The 20,091-nt window shown below is 39.3% G+C and overlaps 1 protein-coding gene across 1 annotated transcript in view; it reads left to right on the top strand.

The window, feature by feature from the left end:
- BANK1 (B cell scaffold protein with ankyrin repeats 1) overlaps positions 1-20,091 on the top strand; it is a 134,713-nt gene that overhangs the window by 98,163 nt on the left and 16,459 nt on the right. The window contains 4 exon segments of the mRNA XM_036382683.1: positions 11,803-11,899; positions 13,404-13,517; positions 13,520-13,693; positions 16,478-16,756. Coding sequence (XP_036238576.1) covers positions 11,803-11,899; positions 13,404-13,517; positions 13,520-13,693; positions 16,478-16,756 — 664 coding nt within the window.

Genomic DNA, 20,091 nt, shown 5'->3' with positions numbered 1-20,091 from the left:
CTTTGGGGGATTACATGGAAAGCAGTTACAGTGAAATCAGGCTGTGGTGAAGATGCAGGGAAGGAAACATCATGGATCAAGTAGGATGGTCTTGTCTAGGGGCAGAGACCCCATACCACAGCAGGTTTCACAAGTGTGTGTGATCTCAGCTACAAATCCCATAGATCTACTCTCAGAAAGACTCCAAAAGAACAGGTGACTGCTCACTGTTAGTTTTTTACTGTTCAGTAAGAAAACAAAGCTAAGAGAACTTGGTGTTTTCCTTAAGATACGGGAGCATTTCAGAGAGAAATACCACATAAAATTAGAACAAATAAGCCTCTATTTATTTCAGTAGCACCTTCTGTTAACTCACATCTCATGTCATATAATTTTTTGCTCAAACATCAGGGGTTTCTCTTCATAGCCAACAAGATGGTTAGAGAAATGGAGCACCTCTCCTATGGGAAAAGACTTGAGAATTGGGAATGTTCAGCCTGGAAAAGAGAAGGCTTTGGGGCGACCTAATTGTGGCCTGGCCTTCCAGTGCCTGAAGGGAGCCTAGAAGAAAGGTAGAGAGCCTTTTTACAAGAGCATGTAGGGACAGGACAAGGGGGAATGGATTCAAACTGAAATAGGATAGGATTAGATTAGGTATTAGGAACAAATTCATTACTGTGAGAGTGGTGAGACACTGGAACAGGCTGCCCAGAGAAGTTATGGATGTGCCATCCTTGGAAATGTTCAAGGCAGGTTGGATGGGGCTCTGAGCAATCTGATCTAGCAGAAGGAGTCCCTGCCCACAGCAAGGGGGTGGGTGATCTCTAATGTCTCTTTAAACCCCATCCATTCTGTGATTCTACAATAGAAATATACAGATGAAACATAAGGTGACTTTATATACATAACAAATTATTGAAAATAATTTTATTTTGCTGAGTTGCAAGTACTTTTGTTAGACTTTTTAAAAGAAGCTTGGCATTCTTTTTCTCTACTGCTACCTTCTTTCCTCTGTTTTGTGGTCTGGATTGTCAGAGGGTTTGTAGAAGCCAGGAAGATGAATTTCATTTGCTTGTGTGCTGTATGAAAAATGGACCCAAATAAGATTGGATTTCTCTCTCTTTTAGCTGTTTTCTGTGAATGCAGGGTGTATTTCTGAGACAACTGATACGGTTTGAATGTAGTAAATATACAGATATTGAATAAAAACAGCTGTCACTGAAACACGTGAAATCAGCAAAGCACTTTAAAATGAAATGGTTTGTCTGAACACAGTAATGTAGAGTCACTGACCAATGCATAGATTGTCTTTTTGGGAGAGAGAGAAGAGCTTGCACTTGAATTGAGTTACACTTAAAGAGTTCTCAAAGTAGTTTACTGGTTGTTACCAAGTCCTGAAACTTGCTTATAGAATGAAAAAATTATCATCTCTATTTTAGGAAAAAAAGAGGCAAACTCTCAGGTAGAACCTGTCATCTCATTTGCTTTCTTTTACTTTAACTACAGTATCACTGTCCTTCAGTTCATAAATTTCAAGATGTACCTGAACTAAAAGAATAATGCAGAATGGCCAGGGTACTCGTGGCAAATTTATAATAGTTGAATCTGAAAGCAAATCCTGCCCTGTGTGTAGAGCTATTTAGAGTCAAGCAAAAATAAGAGAATTATCTTACTTGGATTTGAAGACTAATTTCTGCAGAGGCTAATTAATTATCTGATTGACTAAGGGTTTAATTTACATGACACCTGCTTCAGACTGGAAAAGGTTTACTTTTTTTATGTTTCTTACATTTGCCTTTTTTCTTGCTTTTGTTTTTTATTAAGTGCCTGATATTACCACAGGCTGTAGCAGTGTTTTCCCACAGAAGTGCTTTGCTGGATAATTTTTGCTGGTTTTGTCTATGGTTTATATTTTAGTAGACATAGTTGAATGCAGTACAGGTAATAACTGCTATTTCAACTGCTTTTCTCATTCTTTAGCTTTCCTATTGTTTAGGATTGCAAAGATTTTAAGAACCTGCATATTAACACCCATATCTGAAAACTCTGACTATTCTTAGCACATGTATGTAGAAAATATTGTAGAAATACCATGGTATTTCACAGATTTCGACACTTTATCCTATTCTACTTTAATGCAGTATATTTTTAAAAGTTGCCTAGATAGAGCAAAGCTCCTGCTAGTTTCTGTAAAAGAAGAAAAATTTCTGAGTGTCTACCAGATTCAGGGCAGAAGGGCAGAATCTCAGAAGTCACCAGAGAATGCAGAAATTTCTGTTACTTGAGTTCGAATTACAATATTGTGACTCTTGGCATCTAAAATGTAGTTCTCATGCAAAATACAGCAGCTGTTTAAATGTTAGGGTAGCACTCTGCAGTGTGTATATGGAATACAGGGTAGGAAATGAGGAATGATGATGTGTTAGTGCTGGAGAGCCTGAGACCAGTGATAAATCATAAATGTTCTGCCAGGAGCATCTATGCAACTTAGAGTACAGTCCATGAAATCCTTGTCAGTAATCTGGAGCACAGGGCTTTGAAACAAGCAGTACTGAATGTTCTTTTCCTCAGCCAGACCATGTTTTCCTCATTACATGAAAAGGAGATGAAAGCTGCCTGGGCTGTGACCACGTTCAATGCGTTTTCTCAATGCCTTCTGCACCCTCTTCCTTTCTTTCTGTTAGTCACTGATCCTTTCAGGAGCCCAAAACCTTGCTAAATGCCATTTTTTTTACTCTTCTTCCTTAAGCATCAGCTGTTCTGTTGTGCTAATCTTGAGCCTTCCAGAAGTGTTGCTCTTCCACTTGCCCATTACACTTTCAGGTGTGTTTCTGTCTAGCTGCTACTCTTCAGTATTTGAAACATTTCACACTTGTGGATGATGTTGTGGTCATCCAAAACATATTTATGCTTTACAAAGGCAAAATTCTTACCTGCTTATATAATTTGCTAAGAGAATCTGGGATTTTCAGTGCTAATGACTTTTTCATGTTTTAGATTTAAAAAAAAAACTTTCATGTGTGCCATCTAGGTGAAACAAAAGCAGAAATAAGCAGGTATGAGATGTAAAATTCTGTTGTATTTTCTGTCAGTCATTCAGTCAATTCATCGTCAACCTCCTCTTCCACTTCCAGGGACCTGAGCATCTATGAACTGTGCTGCAGCTGAGAGTATATCAGCACTACAGGCAGTGCTCACCAGCAGAAAACTGCTCCTTGAAATTAGTATTTTAATGAACTAATCTCAGGAAATGTAAAGCAAAATCTCCCAGGCATTAAAGAAATAAGTGGAGGGAAAATTAATAACGGTGAATTTCAACAGGCAGGTGCTGGCTTGGCAAAGGAGTGCAGTTGGTTCAGGTTTTGGTCCCACAAGCTGCCACAGCTCTTAGGGGCAGGGCCTAGTGGGACTTAGCAGTGTTAGGTTTGTGGTTGGACTTGATGATCTGGGAGGTCTTTTCCAACCTAAATGATTCTGTGATTCCCTCTCTGCTATTGCTGGATCTGCTAAGGGAGTGGTAATTTAGAAACTCCACTGAGAGTTCAAGCAGTGTGATCACAGTCATCAAGTGAAAGAGAAGCTCTCTGGAGAATGGTTATTGTTTTGCCCAGGAAAAAAAATCAGAAAAGCAAGAAAAATTCTTACCCTGCTAGATTGAAAAAATTAACCTGTGTGAGAGCTGGGAGTGCTTTTGTGGAGTTTGCAGTGATTACACAGCCTGTCAAACAGTAGTGGATATTTTTTTCAGCAGAATCAGTACTATACAAGATTTGAAAGTCTTTCAAAAAATTGTGTGGGTGTGTGAAAAGTGAAGTAACAAGTATTGTCATTAAAGGAGAAATGAGCTAAAATGAGTCTGAGGAGAAATTTTATTTTTGAATGTTCAGAAGAAAAATCCCTTGATACTCAGTAGCTAGATTAGAGAACAGCATAAATGCCCAGAAGAGGGAAAGTGAGCACAAATTCTTCAAATGGAGACTGCAGCAATTTGATTTTTAAGAACATATTTCTGTATATACCAGTAAATTTAGTTATGTGATTAGAAGTCTCCTTTTGTTTTTCTTGCAGTAAATGTTTCTGTCTCACAGGCATAGTCATAAAGGCTGTATAAAAATAAGTGAACAATTATCAACATACCAAGCCTTTACTTATTCTGGGTCTTTTTTGTATATTTGTTTCCCAGTGGGTGTGAATTCCTACAAAGGGAGGGCTTCCCCCCCCCGCCCCGCAAGAAACTCACTGAAAAGCAGGACTTAACAAAGTTGCAGAGAGTTTGCTGTGATTTGATAGACAAGCATACAAAGTAAGTGTGAAATTGTACAAAATAATGTGGCAATTATTTGGGATCAGTTCAGGGATGCTGGTTGATATGCAGTGCAGCAGATCTGCTTGTAATGAAGTTAAAGTAAACATACAAATGAAATGGTTTAATCAGGGAGCCCAGAAAAAAATTATTTAAGATTACAATAGACAATTTCAAATGAAACAGTTCCTTTTTGCTGCTATTAAAATCTCAGAGCCCAAAGTTAGGTATTCATTGATGTTTTAATTTGTTTAGTTTCTTAATATAGTACAAATACTTTGTTTCAGTCATACATTTGCTCCAGACTGATCACAAAATCAGTAGAATTTGGCAGTGGAGCATTTTATTTCTCATTTATTCTATGTAATCTCTTTTTTGGTAGTTATGTACATTTTATGTACCTTTAGCATAATGGAATGGGAACTCTAGAATTTTGTTATCTTTCATAATTGCAGACAACATGGTAGCAGTTGAGACTTGGGACAAATTTTATGCAGAGGGAATTTTACAAGTTACTGTGAATGTCACAGTATTATTTTTACTGTCATTCTGTGTCCTTCTTGGTTTTGTACCTTATTTAGTATGTGGGTTTTGTGTTCTAATTTGTTAGGATTAGTGTGATCAGTACATAAGCATGCTTGTCCACCAGATCATGTGATACTCCTGATTTGAATTAACATGAAAAAAAGGTAGAAAATGTTGGGTTAAAATGAAACCCATACAGATAAACAAAGAGATTATGCACACACCTATGACCCCAAAAAAGAAATCTGGGAATGATAATGCTGCAGTTTTACACAGCAGGAACATGCCTTTGAAGGATTCCAAAATCTTGTGTCCTGCTCAGGTAGAATCAAAGGGGAATTTTAAAGATCATCTAGTCCACCCCACCTGCCATTTTCCACTAGATTATGTTGCTTAAAGCCCTCTTCATCCTGACCTTGAACGCATAAAACTGTTGCAATTTAAAGGCCTAATGGATGTATGTCAAAGGCAAACGGGGATAGGGGTAATATCTATTTAAGATTCAACAACATGACTGTGTTTATTATGTCCAGACATCTGATAAAAAGCCACATGGTGTAAACAGCTGTGTGAGGACGGCATGAGAGGTTTGCAGTAGGTTGTGTTTGCCAGCTACTCTGAGAAGTCATTCGGACTAACAGATCAGTCATTGCCTTTTGTTCCTAGAATGAGCAGCTTTATTCAAAAACAGTTACTGATGTTAAATACCTGTTCTTTTTGTGGTCTAACCTGTGTGGCACACACAGTTTTAAGTCAATTGCCTCTTGCCCAGCTGGATAATGGATGTCAGAGACGCTGTGAGATCTGAAATCTGGTGTTGATGCTGAGAGGCTTCCATAAGGCACAGTAAACTGAAGGGAAATCATGGGAAACACAACCTTGAAAGGCATCAGTGAGAAAAGGCCCAGAGACTTCTAATGCCCTCACACCTTTCCTGTAAACAAATAGAGCAGGGAAGGCTGTTCTAATTCATTTCTGGGAGTTGGAAGTGCTGATTTCTGTGGCTCAGCAGCACTGCATGTGCAGCTCCTGGGCACAGCCTGAGATGTGCAGGTGTGGTGTGGGGCTGAGGCTCTGCCTTCTCTCCTGTGGTGAAGCAGACAACAGAGCTGAGGCCCAGCTGGGCAGCAGGGTGGAGCACACAGGGCTGGCTCAGCTGTGCTTCCTTAGTGAGCAGACTGCATTGCACATCAGCTGGCTCTGACACATGGGGAGCAAGCAGATGGCAGCAGCACTTTTGGCTGGAAGGATAATATATGCCACTCTTGGCTTTTTCTAAGACAAGTCTTGCTTAGGTCAGGAGAGTGAGCTCAAGTGTTTCAAGGGCTGGATTCAGCCCACACTGCTTTAAAGCCCTGTTTGTTTCAGTATTGCATGGCAGAACATGTGCCAGAAAGTTTTTTTCCACCACTGTTCTTCCCACCTGCCCGGCTTTACAACCACGTTGCTTTTCATCTTGGATTGTAACACTGGATTGAAAGATTCATTGCCCTTATGCTTTAGGGTTTTCTCATGGTTTTTTGCAAGCCTGAGTTATCAAGCAAGCTAATAGGGTACTAAAGGTGTTTGATATTAATAAAGCTAATGAACAACAATGTTGGATCTGTCCTCATGCATGCAATCAACTTTATGAAGCTCACTTTCTCAGTCATTTCTCCAGGTGCTCATACAGGACCCTGGGAAAATGAGTCATAAATACTTAAACACTTCCAGTACTTTGATGAATATTTTACATTGTAGAATATGTGAATATTCGTAATTAATGCAGACTTGAGAGTTAGAAAAATTTTTATAACCAGAATAATAGCTGGTCACTAGGCTCAGGGATGCAGTTGGAACTAAATTAAATATAAGTGTTTGCCAAATTGCCTGCTGGCATTTCATGAAGACCTGAGAAATGGAAAGTATTTCCTATGGTTCACTAGTTCTGACCTCTGCATTCTGGAAAGCTCTGACAGGACAGTGATAATGGGCATAGTGTAGGCTACACCACAGTGAGGGTGAGAGAAAAGGAGCAAAAACTGTGAAGGTAGATGGAAATATATCCCTTTTGCTTCAGTTGTTGCATTGAGAATCTAAGCAGACAGTGCTGGCAGGTCTGAGGAGTGGTACGAGCACCCGAGGCTGGGGGAAAAAAAATCCAACTGCTGTGTTTCAGTCCAGTTTGTCTGAAAGCAAGAACATTAGAAAGCAAATCTGGTACACCTATGACAAAGAAATGGTGGAAACATCCAGCCAAGGAAAACAATTTCTTCTGTCTTGAGGTGTGAAATTACTTACCCTATTTACATCCCATTTTGTTCTGTGCTTAAATTCACTCCTGGGGGGAGGATGTTTTCTGTGTGTTTGTGTACCAGTACGTAGGCTTTCACTGAGGTCCAGGTCACCAGCATCTGTCTGGAAAGGAATACAGAAAGAGACACTCTCCCACAAGTTTTTAATTGTATTGATAAGGTTTTGACTTTTTAAGTCAAGGGAACAGCTAGAGGGCTCTTTTCTGTGTAAACAAAGAAGAGGAGATCATTTGAAGTTGTCCAGACAGGGTAACCTTGGTGAGAGCAGTCTAAGATATGTTATTGTATCTGGTTTCTATGACAGGAATGAAAAATAGCAATATAATAGCAGCATTAAAAATAAAGAATTAAAAAGCATATCTGAGTGCATGCTTGCCGCATTGTGAAGGAAAGGTCGAATGAGTAGCAAGAGAACAACCCAAAGTAGGATTATGAAGTCCACAGGAAGTAGAAGCTGTTTCAGGTCGCTAATGTCATGATAGAATTATAGCATAGGCACTTAAGAATATGTGAGAAGGACCAAGGCACAAAATGAAATGGAGCTAACAAGAAATCAGAAGTAATAAGAGATGGTTTTTAAGGGTATTTTTCAACAATTCATTGTGAAAATAGAAAGGCTTATTAATTAGTATCATCTTGGCTCTTGTACTATTCAGTATCCTGTTAGCAATTTAAATAATAGAAGATTTTTCAAATTCCTTCCAAGTCCATGATACAGTGTAGTGATTTATGAGTGGACACACTCTTAATACAGTTACATGAAATTTTGAAGTGTTTGCGGTTCACATCAACTTCTAGGTTTTCAAAGCTGTTGATTTTACTGTTCAAAGAGGACTGTTTGCCTCATTGAGATGTGCACTGAAGAGAAAAAAAAAAAAACAAAAAGTGCTGAAATAAATAGTGCAAATGAGACCATCTCCTCTTAGTTTTCTTCTCTAATGATATTTAGAGAAAATGCTTATTTTCTTTAGGATGCCCTGACTCCAAAGACATAGACATCCACATACCTGCTTAGTTGGTATGAGATACTTTTAAAAGCACCACTGTGCTTGGATCTTGGCTCTATTTGCTCTTGCAGCCTTTCTAGCAAGCCCATATAGACTGTGGTAGCTTTAACCAGCATTTGACAACTTGTTTCTCAAAATCCCAGGAGGATCAGGGCTCCATATCAGCAGAGGGAGAGGGCAGCTGCTGGAATCTTTTGGACTGGTGCCTCTCAAGAAAGTCGCATGGTAGAAATTGGTGTTTCCTGGTGATCAACACAGGTTCAACTCCGGGTGACTGGTAGTGACTTGAATGTTATCTTGTTGCTTAATAGTCAGAAGATGATGCCTAAAATACTGTGCCTGTAAGACAGCTATGCTGTAGTTGTCCTCTGCTGTGAAATGCTGAGCTACAGAGCAGTGGGAGACAGACAAATGAGCAACGCTTTCTTGGCAGAACTGCAAACTTTGAATGTTGGGAGTGGGATATGAAGGAATGTTGTGGTGACATGTTATAAACAAATCAGGCAACCAGATTTGTCTCAGCCTTGGAAGAACAGGCCTTAGTGTGACTGGAGGGTATTTTTGGGATGTCTCCTTGCAAGGCTGAATTCTATCCAACAGGTAGCTGGAAATGCCCTAGAATCCAGAAGAAGATTAAATTGCCCTACCCAAATCAGAAGTTCTTACTTTGTTTCTAGAAATAAATGATATGGATGTATCTTAGATATAGCCATTTATATTTTATACATAAAGGCTAATATGAGCTGTGATTGCTATATTTACCTGTGAGTGAGTAACTGTTTATAAATGAAGTGCAGATGTCCAGATGCTTCTCACTCTTGCCATAACTTGATACAACATCACTATTGGGTTAGATTCCTCTGAATTCTTTAATATTTCACTACTCACTGTACAATAAGGTAAATGCTCCTAATTTCAATGGTGTCAGCCCCTGCCAGCATGGATGACTGTATCAGTTTAACAAGGAGCAAATCTTTCAAACACATACCTTACAAAGATGGCTCTTCAGAAGAGCATTGTAAAAAATTCTGACAAGATGGTTATAATAATTTTCATAATAAATTCCTGAGTAAGGTACTGAGATAAGTCAGTTCAAGCTTTGTATAAGTGGAACAGTTTTGAAGCTGTTAAAAAACTTTACCTTTTTGAAAGTCAATAATAAAGACGGTTAAAATGCATAAAAGACAGAAAATTAGGTATCTACAGTTTGACTTTGAGAGGTGGCATTTAATCTTAGGACTTGAAGCAATTTCAGTCTCTCAAAGGACTCTCAGTGCATGTCAGCATTCCTGTAGCATCCTGAAGTAGGGGAATTATTTGAATTATTTTGCTAATTCATAAGCTAGTTTCAAACATTCAGAGCCCTTTTCCATAGTCTTTTGTAAGCAGTCTTGTCCTGAGAACAACTTCTCTTTTTTTTTCCAGTTAAGCTAGTTCTTCCTTTGGAAGGTGGCTTGACATCCATAAGAAATCTCTAGAGTAAATCAAAGATCCATTTTCAGCCGAGCAGGCTCAAACAACTTGGAAGTTCAGCTACGCTACTACATTCAAGTTACAAGACCCAGCCCATATAAAAGACACTTCAAACTTAAACAGCAATGAGCATTCATTCAGGGCATCAGGGCAAGGTTTGCAAGCTGAGCCATGGCATTATTCCAATTTAGTTCTGTTGATTTGCATTCTTAAATAAGGACACTTTCTACTGGTTTTGGAGACACTGCACGATTTTCAGCTGCATGGTGTCAACATGCCTGGTGTCAGAGGAGATTTCTGTCAATAATTTATTCATTATACAGAATTTTTTCCTAGTGTAAATATATTTAGTTAAAGACTGTTTCCATCTGTTCAGCTTTTCTGTGTCTCACAGGTCCAGGAGACTTTTAGAAAGTGTAGTCAGGGGCTAAACTTCTGAATTGCATCCTGAATTCCCTACAACTCAGCATTATCAGCTGAGTTGGAGCAGCTATAATCTAGCAGGACAGCTGACCTTCAGTCTTCTGAAACATTCAAATTTCACCTTGAAAGAATTTCCTGGTTGTGGTACTCCAATGTTATAACAGAAGAACTTAATATATCTAGATCTCTCCTTGCTTGATTTCTTCTACACACGTCTTCTCTTCACAGGAAATATATCAAAGTCCCTTTTTACTCCCACAATATACACTTACATTTAGCACATGCAGGCCTAAATCTTTTGAAAATAAATATTCTGAAAAGCCCTAACTTTGGAGCTTTTGAGAGGTATCCTGTTCCTGTGAAGCATAAAGGAACTACATAAATAATAGGGAAGCTCAAGAAAAACAAAATTCTCTCTCTGGTGCACACATTATATGGGCACAGGAGGCAGAGATGAATCCTCTGTTATTGAAGGGGAATATAGTTGTGTAAAGATCCAGGTGTTTTTGTAAAGCAACAGAGGAAGCCAGGGAGGCACCTCTTGCACAGTCTGGTGGCCTGCAGTGCTTCAGACTGGCATTCAGGAGATGGCTGTGTAAAACAGCAGCAGGGAAGAAGGTATTCTCGGTTCCCCAGAAAAACCCTCTATTTCTCAAAATATTTTCCTCTTTCATGCAGTGAGAACTCTGTCCCTGGGCAGTGGCTGTGGGTGCCATGAGGCAGCAGGATACTTGGAACAAACTTCTTCAGAGTCCAGCATGAGCTCCTGACAGTCACTTTCTGTGCCATGCAGAAGCTTACAAGTTCTTCCTCTTGACTTCACTGTCCACTATTCTACTTGTAATTAACCTTGCAGTCTGGATGATATATGGACCATGCTGTTTCCCTGTCTTCTTTGGGGTTGCTGTATTCAAGCCCCTGGAGTTAAGATTTTGTGATTCAAAACTCCTGATTAATTATTGAGGCCTCCACTGTGTCAATAGAGTATAGTTTTGTATCCCACTTGCATGAGAATCAAGGGCCTGCTGGGCTTCTTTAAAAAAAACTGACACTTTTTGAAATTCCAGTTGTTTCTGAAAATCAGTGATTAAAAATGTGTGTTCTATATTCTAGACAGCAGAACTTTCTGTAGTTGTGTTAGAGGCTTGCTTTTCAGAGGTGAGCAGAAGTTCACCTCTTCAGCTTGAGGAAATACACTGATAATGTTTTAGAGAACCCATTGTTCTGACCCTCCTTGGGCTAATATTGCACAGCACTGTGAACTAAGAGTTTTCTAGAGGAACAAAACACCACACTGCCACATTTGGTCACTGAGGTAGGACTCCAAACATGCTTTGCAGTCCCATTTCTGGTTTTTCAGCACACACATGGCTTTTGGTACAAACCACTGTTTGTAATGAGCTCCCCAGAGATTTCTTGCACCCTTGAGCTCTTCAGTCATGCCCTATGGACTTGATGTTTTTCTGTTGCTAATCTTTCTCTTAATCTTTGAGTGCTTCACAGCTGGAGCAGAGTTGGGAACTGTCTGGACAGCCCAGCAAAGTGCTAGGGAGAGGAAAAGGCCAGTGAGCTTAAATCCTTGCTGTACAAACTTGGTGTTTTGTGTCAGAACATGGTGTTCTTTCACTGTATCCAGAGATACACAGGGATGTCCTTTTGCCTGCAGTGTGTAGATTACTACATAACTGCAAATGCATGATGTTTCTGTCTTCACTTTCCTCCTAGCAGAACATTGTATATTATATCAATGGCAAAATGTGCTACTAAAACAAATATTCTCCTTTGTTTTTCTTTCTAGAACAATGAAGCAAGTGATTTCACTAATTGCAAGGAGGAAGTGGAAGACAGCGACACTTATGAGCTTATGTTAGGCTCAGAAGCTCCACCAGGCATGAGTAAGTCATGTTGTTAGACAGCTTTGTTGGTACTGTTCAAATTAATGTAGCATGTGATGCATCAAATGAATTAATTCCTGGGCAGAAAGGGCAAGTTACTCTGACACTTTCAATTTCCACATGTTACTGCAACTTCCAGGGAGGGCAGATGTCCTAAAAGGAGAAGGCAGCTGAGGGATTCAGTTGGGATAATAAAGTTCTTGCTCAGTAAGAGAGACCTCAGTGCAACCACTCCTCCTTTTAGACTCAGTAAATTTGTGGTCTCCACTCTGAATCTAGAAAACTGCTGAATTCTCCAAGCTCTCAGAGAAGAACCTTTATAAAATGGGAGGCACTTGCCTACAGGTGCAGTTGAGTCCTGTGTGGAGGCACAGATAGTTGACATTTGCAGCTTGATGTTCCTACTTCCAAACATAGATTGCTGACAAGCCTGTTGATGAGCTGTGTGGTCATATGCATTCTCCTTGAAAACTGCAAAGTTGCTTGTTTGCATTTACCAACGGCATATATTTTTGCTTATATCTTACAGTATCATGGATCTAGGAGACTAAATTGAATCCTCTTTTAATCTTGTTGACAATTTTATTTTTTCAACTGTCTCATATGAAAAGGATGTTTCTTAGTTGTTAAGTTCAAACTGGTTGCTTTAGCACTTAAAGGTAGATGATAGACACTGAAAAAAAAGGTTTGCTCTGATAAAATTTTCAGTCTCTGTCCATTTGTATGGGAACACCTCAGGCTGAACACCTGGAGTAAGACCATGAATTGTACCGCGTTAGCCAGGTAAATGCCCTAACCTCCCATTTGAATCAGTGGTGAAAGGCAGGCTTCACCAAAGGATAACTTGGGGTGGAAACCTACCTCAAGGGCTCAGTAAGGTCTGCTGACAGATCGTGTCGTTTACTCTGTCACATTACTGAAGTTGACTACTAAAATTTTGATGCTGTACATAGTGATTAAAATGTACACTTTAATGTCCCTCCACTTTGTTCTTGGTCTGTGGACCAAGAGACTAGAGACAGAAGAGCTCTATTTCCACAAGTCTACAGTCATGTCTCCCATGGACCATGTCTATTTCAGTTTAGAGAGATTCAAATCAGCACCCGAATCCCATGGTACAAAAAGCAGTAACACAGACATGTGAGTTACAGCTTTATTTTGCAAAGTGTTGCACTGTGCTGCTTTGAAAGTCAGGTAATAGAAATTCTGGAGGCAGGGAAAATGTGTGTGATTTCATTCTGACAGCCACTCTAGAAAAGTTTAACATTGCACACACGAAGATCGTGTGTATCAGAGTAGCAAGATACAGTAAAAACTTCCACTGTTGATTTAGTAAATATTTAAAAAGCTCTTCACTGATGGTATGAATTTGACAGCTTTCCTGCTGTATCAGTTCATAAAAGTTTTATTAGCCATTGTGTTGCTTCTGTAGGAATCCTTGAAACAAGAAGTGCTTCCAGATGGCAATTTTTAAATGAAATAATGCTTTCTTTAATATTAAAAGCCAAGCAGAACTCAAGAGATCAATATGCAGTTGGACTGAGATGCCAACAAGAAGTTGAGGTGGATGAGGAAAAGAAGGATGACCTAAAAGACAGCAGAGAGGAGACAGAAGATGAAGAGAAGAGGATTCATACAGCCATCACAACAGTCCTGGCAGTTTGTATGTCAATGTAAGGGATGAGCTCAAAGAGAGCAGGAGAGATTGCTTTTTCTGCAAGAGGCCACCCCCTCCTCCCCCTCGAAATCTGCCTGGCATCCAAAGACAGGACAATCTGCAGAATTCATCACAAGGTACAATCTTGGGAGGAAAATAACCTTGGATACAAACACATGCAGGGGCAGACAATGTACTGCTGCAGAGATTGGTTTAATCGCTTGTAGAAGTAGCTGGGCAGGATGGCCCTAGTGCTACAAGGCAAGCTTGTGCATATGAGGCCCTGTCTCTGCAAAACAAGCATCTGCAAGTGATCTTTGCTGTATCAAAATACTCATGACCAGGTTTGTCAGGTAATACTGTGGTATGGGCTGCTGGGTTCAGCTTTCCCTCATTCCACCCATCTCAAAGAGCTGCCAAATAGTGCATGGTGCACTGGATTTGCAAGAGAGGCTTGAAACAAAAATGAAGCCTGTATTTTTGTCAAGTTGACTTCATTATTTACCATTTTAAAACATTAAATGCTATTATGCATTTATATACAAATATTGAATTATATTTAATATACAGCTTGAAGTTTCACAGGTAGAATTAATAGAAAGTGGCCATGCAGAGAGAAGTAACAGTATCTTACTACATTAGAGCCAATGTTGTAGTTATATAGAAGTAAAAAGTTATATTGCAGATTAAAAAGAAAGGCAAAAATTCTGACAAATGCTTTTCCTTTTTTCCTTTTTTTAATACACCTGTCCCAGAGTAAAAATCTAAAATTTTGTGTTGTCAGTTGATTAAAGTGATGAGAAACTCAAAGTACTATTGCATCTGTTTCAGGAGGGATGATCATCAATTTTTCTTATTGCAAAAAACAAGTATGCAAAATAATTCAAGCTTAAATAGCGGTTTTAAATAGTTACATAGGGAAAAAAAAACCTTCTTATTTGTTATAGACACTGCTGATACTTGTGCACACAAATTGCTTTTCAGCTTCTCCACAGCTTATTACTGTTAACTATGTTTTCAAACCTTGTGTAACCTATTAGAGTCTTAAATTACCATCACCAAGCACTCTGATGTTCACATAATTAGGCAGAAGTAGCTTGCTATAGGTAGGGTTTTATCCTGTGTTCTGCTGTGCAGGAAAGGTATAGCTATAGGTAGAAAGTCGTAAGTGAATTCTATGAAAAAGAGGGACAGCATAAAATTAACATTAAAAGTGCATCTGTATGTGTGTATAATTGAGGGATCAGTTTTGGCACACAGGATTTGGTGGTGTAGCTTTGTTATAAATGCCTGGTTTGGAATAGTTCCTATATGGCTACATCACCACAGTAATGTGACCCTCTCTGCCAAATGCTCTCTGTCTGCATGTGGGTACCAGAAGAGAAAGTTTCCTGGTGTCCTGTGCCAGCTCCTGTGCTGGTAAAGCAGAGTTCATCTAAAAATGCTCCTGTGGGACTAGTTCATTTAAAACGTGCTCTGAATTTTTCTGTGTTTAGCTGTGGTTTCATCACTGGAAAACGGGGTATCAGAATTCCTCCAAATCAGGATGATGTTTCCTTTCAAAGAGAAGCTGTAATGAGTTACTGCTACATATTTTCAGCCAGCTGCTTGCTTTAGGAGTTGCTGTGCAGTACCTCCAAGGCCCCTCTTCAAGTCTGTGTTTTGGCAGTGGCCTGAGAGTGCCCCCTGTGGGAGTTGAAAGAAAGAATGTCCTACAGAGAAAGAAACAGAACTTATATAGTGACCTGGAAATAAAATATTATTCATATTATACACGGCATGTGTATTAACTCCACTTGTGGTTTTAAAACATATATCTTAGCCAGAATGCATGTTAATGGTACATACTATTATTGATACATCCCATAACAAATATATCCCAACTTATAAAGGTTATTTAGCCCATCTGAACCAAATAAACAGGTAATTCTTTAAATAGCAGCTAAAGAATTGAAAACACCAGTAGTGGCCACAGCCGAATTTAGCAGATACACACATGTGCAGGCAGTAAATTACAGCACAAGGGAAACATGAGGGAAACAAGGATTCCAGGCAATAGGTCTACTGTTTTTGCAGGAAAGATGGGTAATCATGCCAAGGAAGTTATAAACATTTATGGGAACACCAGCCTCCGTGACAGCTTCTAACTCAGCAGTTTGTGGGTGTTTTAAGGCAAATCAAAACAAACCCAGGTATGGGGGAAACCAACAATGCCTTTTAATGCTGTAAAAGGCAGCAACTAGAGAAAAGCAAGTTCTGAGTAGTTGTACTATGAAATATATGAAGTATAGGGAATACAGAGAGACGTGGAAGTTTTTGGAGGGGAGAGGGTTTGGTAGTCTTAGCATAGATTGTAAGAGGTCATACATTCTACCTACATTGTAAAGGCCTTTTCAATTTCTTTTTCACCTTGGCCCACAGTAGATCTGTAAAGTCCTCAAAACCCTGTGGGATATTGAAGAGGTAGGAAACACAAAACCCAACATTTCTTAAATTAAGTTTCAATTCTTAAATAATTTTTGCAACAGGTAACAAACAGCTTGACTTTCCAGAATGCCAAGGTCACTTCTTACTTGGCTTAACCATGAGTTACATGTTAGTTACATGTTGGTGTAACTCTCATGAGAGCAACTGGGGCACTCAGTGTTTCTGCAAAAAAATCCCTTTTTTTGTGGCTAATAGCTAAGCATCTGCATTTGATAATCAGGTGTGAAATCATGAAGAGGCCGTGAAGTTGGAATTATTCCTTTGGGGCATCCTCTCTACTGAGTTAGATGATCAGAATCCTCTGAAATGAGCATGCTTTAGTTTAGAAGTGAAATGAGGTCTCTGCACTACTTTAGGAAACTCTGATGCTTTAAAATAAGTCATCATCTCCTCTCTTTACCCTGTATATGCAACACAATTCCTTCCTTTTTCAGAGAGGACTTCCGTGATGGACAGGAGTAAAAGAGAGCAGGGTGATGGACTCCCAGCCGCATGCTGTGGAGAAGACCAGGGTTCCTGTGAGGAGGACAGCGAGGAGGAGCACCCCTACACTTGTGTGGCACAGGATGAAGGAGTGTACGACCTCATCCTGGGGCAGGAGGAGCAGGAGGAGGAGAAAAGGAGGCACTGCAGATCCTTCATCATTAACAGACCGCCAGCCCCTGCACCCCGACCCGTGGTCAGGGAGGAGAACACTCCCTACATTGTACAAGGTTGGTGCTGCTGCCATGTAAATATTCTCTGGGGGGATGTAGACTCTTCTCTTGGTCTCTTCTTTTTGAGCAGTAGCATTTTCTAAAAGACTAATATCCCTGTTCAGCTGCCTTCAAACCAACACATTGTTTGTTTCAGTCAATCTATTCTCACCCTTCAAATGAGCTGACATCTCTGAATAATTTTCAGTTTGCAGCAGAGTAAATATCACAGTTTTTATTTAGCTTTTAAAAATTATGACAATATGATAGAAAATGAAGAATTGCTAGGCTAGCTCTGAGTGTGTATGTTACAGCAATGCAATGTAGAATGTGCTATTTGAATTGACTTTCTTTCCAGTTTCTTTATCAAAATGGTTTTACTTAAGGCTGAAATCTCTCTCTTTGATTTGCTTTTTTTTCTTCTGATGAGAAGAATTCTCTTTTCTGGGATAAATGCCTGTGTGAGGATGATTCCTCTTTCAAATACCTTCTTCTTTCAAATACCTTTTCCTTTCGAATACCTTTTCTCCAATTTGAGATGCTAGGAATGGGCATTTCTAGATAGGATCATTGTATTTCTTGAAGGAAAAATTATGTCTTTTTACCACTTCTATGAAAGCTGGGAAACTCTTTTGAGCTAATTCATGGAAATACAAGGCCAGAAGGGATTTCAGATATCTTTGTAATCCAATTCAGACTGAAACCAAATTTGAAAGTAACAAAAGGAATTCAGTGGATATACTGCAGAGATCTCTTTGTAAGTCCCAAAATCCATCCTACCTGCATCCCCAGCCTCTTCTACAAAAGCCTGCCAATGCATAAGAATAGATGGTAAAAAAATAGGCTGTCAAAGGACACTATTAGGTTACTTACTAACTTCATGCTGTGCATGTTTTACACTAGAACAGAATTAATACTGCCCAAGACATCCTACTAAATACAGAATAGCACCTCCTCTTTCATGCCTATCTTAGTTGTGGTTTCTTTTATTCTTCCTAGCTAGCTCTTTTACTCCAGACTGTAACTCCAGGTTAGGGCCAGAATGCATGGGCTAATTCATTCATCATTAAGTTTCTCTTTCTTCAGTATATTCAGGAGGTACAAGTATGAATCATTACAGTGCAGTCCAAGAATGGATGGGCATAGGGCAGCTGTTACAGCTCCAGAAGTCATGAAATGGCTGTTTTTACTGAGGTTCCTAGAGCAGGGTCTCAAATATTGGTCCACCATCATCATAGACAGTCCAGTAACTTGGAAACCCTTAGTGGAGATGCTTTATTGGGGAGATTGCTTTTAGTGTCTTTTATTGTACCGGAGTGATTCTGCTTTGTTTATTGGCTAAGGCAGATGCTATCAGAGGAGCTGCTCTGATGGGGCTGTGGTTCCCCGTGTGTATATACATATATTCATATGTTCCACACACACAGGTTTTTTACCTTAGCTTTCATGAGCATGTAGTGGTAGACAGATTATTTTCTGGTAGTTCTATGAAATCAGCCTCTGACTCATGTTCACTTGCTTACACAGTTCATGAGGAAAAATGGAAACACTTCAAGAAAGCTTCAGCTGACCACTCAGGTGTCTGTTATCCTACCTATCCTGCTGGTTCCAGACCTAGAATATCTCATTTTTGTCCAGGGATTCCTGAGATAGGTAGTGAAATTTTAGACAGAAGGGATATATCTTCAGCTGAAAGATTGTTCTCTTGCTACTTGGATTGGCAATGTTTTTCCTCCACATTGGTTAAAAAATTCTCTCTCTAGTCCAGCAACATTCCAGTTTCCAATTTATTATTTTAGGACTGTTAATATTTGATTTTTAAAAAATTGTTTCATCTGTATGAACCAGGAAACTTCATTCCAATCCATCATTAAAACCTGTATGTGTCTTCAGACCTTCCTTTATAATTTTAAGTGTAGAATACTCTAGTTATGCATATACACATTTTTCATCCAGCAAATAAATTGATGGTGCTTTTGGGGTTTGTTTTCATCTATTATATTAAAAAGAGCACTGCAGATATTGCAAAGTCAAATAATCAAAAAGTTAGAATTGAGGTAGTTTTCCCCTTTCTCCCTGCCAGGAACATTTCAATAATACAGTAATAAGTAGGTAGCCATATGTAGCTATTTATCTCAGATATTTTCTTTCATTTCATCTAGTGTTTAAAGTGGGTGAGCATAAAAAAACTTCATTGTTTTTCACTCACATTTTGTTTAAAATATAATTCATGCCTGCTACTAGGCCCCATGTGTTATTTCAGACCCTCCTGTTACAAACCCTTTGATTCTGCATCCACTGAGTTTGGGGATGCCCAGTATGAAGTAACTAAGATTCTTGAGGTGCACAAAATTACATAACACTTTACTCATTTAAAGCAGAGATACCATTGATTTCAGTGGCCACTAAGAGTTCTCAGAACTTCAAATTAAATCCTCAGTGTGTCTGGTCAGTACTCTGACATCAGGCAGTATAAGTTGGATCGCTGCCTTAAATGACTTGTCTGAGCTTTGGCTAGGGCTTTCTTGGAAAGAGAAGAACTGTCCTGCAGGGCAACTTCTAGTTACCTAACTGAGCCATCCTTCCCTCCTCTGTATTCACTTTCTATATGCTAAATACCTTTTAATTTCTAAAACAAATTATTTCATATGCCTGTAAGAAACAGATTGTCTTCACTGCATGGTTCTGGTTGGTCTTCAGAGCTGTTCCCTTCTGGCATTCAGTAAGACCCAGGTCCTGTGGAAAAACAGAATGGAGTAGGATGCATAGACAGGGGCTATGTTAAGGCTACACATTTGCTCACAAATGGATCCCCATGTAATTTGGGAGTTCATGAAAAGTTTCACGCCCCAAGGATGGTAGAGGCTGGTGTGGTTGTGCCATGCAGATATGCAAGAGGAGCATTTTTTTTCTTGTACTTTATGTACCCATAGATGGGCTCATTTATTTGGTGGAGGGAAGTAAGCATTGCATAGCAGAAATGCCTTTTGCCTCCTTGATTGCATGCAGTGAATCTTAAATTTATTTTTATATCCATCTGGAGAAATTAAATGGCTAAATTTCCTTGAGTGCTTTCACCACACATTGAATGAAGGCCATGACATCACAAAAGAGTGATGTCTCTTTTAAGCAGAAGTGGTGGTGCTTCCATGAGAATAGCAACAAAGAAGAAAGCAAGCAAATAGCTTTCTTTGTAATTAGCAGCTTTCAAATACATGGAATATCAAGTTTACACTGGGCAGAAAGCCTACTCCCTGTAGTTTACCCCACGTGGTGTTCTGCAGAACAGGATAGGGAAACTGTTGATCTATAGAAAGCAAACATGGGACTTGACAAGAGTCACTTTCAGAGCA

This window comes from Molothrus ater, chromosome 4 (genome assembly GCF_012460135.2).
Source record: "Molothrus ater isolate BHLD 08-10-18 breed brown headed cowbird chromosome 4, BPBGC_Mater_1.1, whole genome shotgun sequence".
Classification (NCBI taxonomy): domain Eukaryota; kingdom Metazoa; phylum Chordata; class Aves; order Passeriformes; family Icteridae; genus Molothrus; species Molothrus ater.
This window is presented reverse-complemented; position numbering and strand designations above follow the sequence as displayed.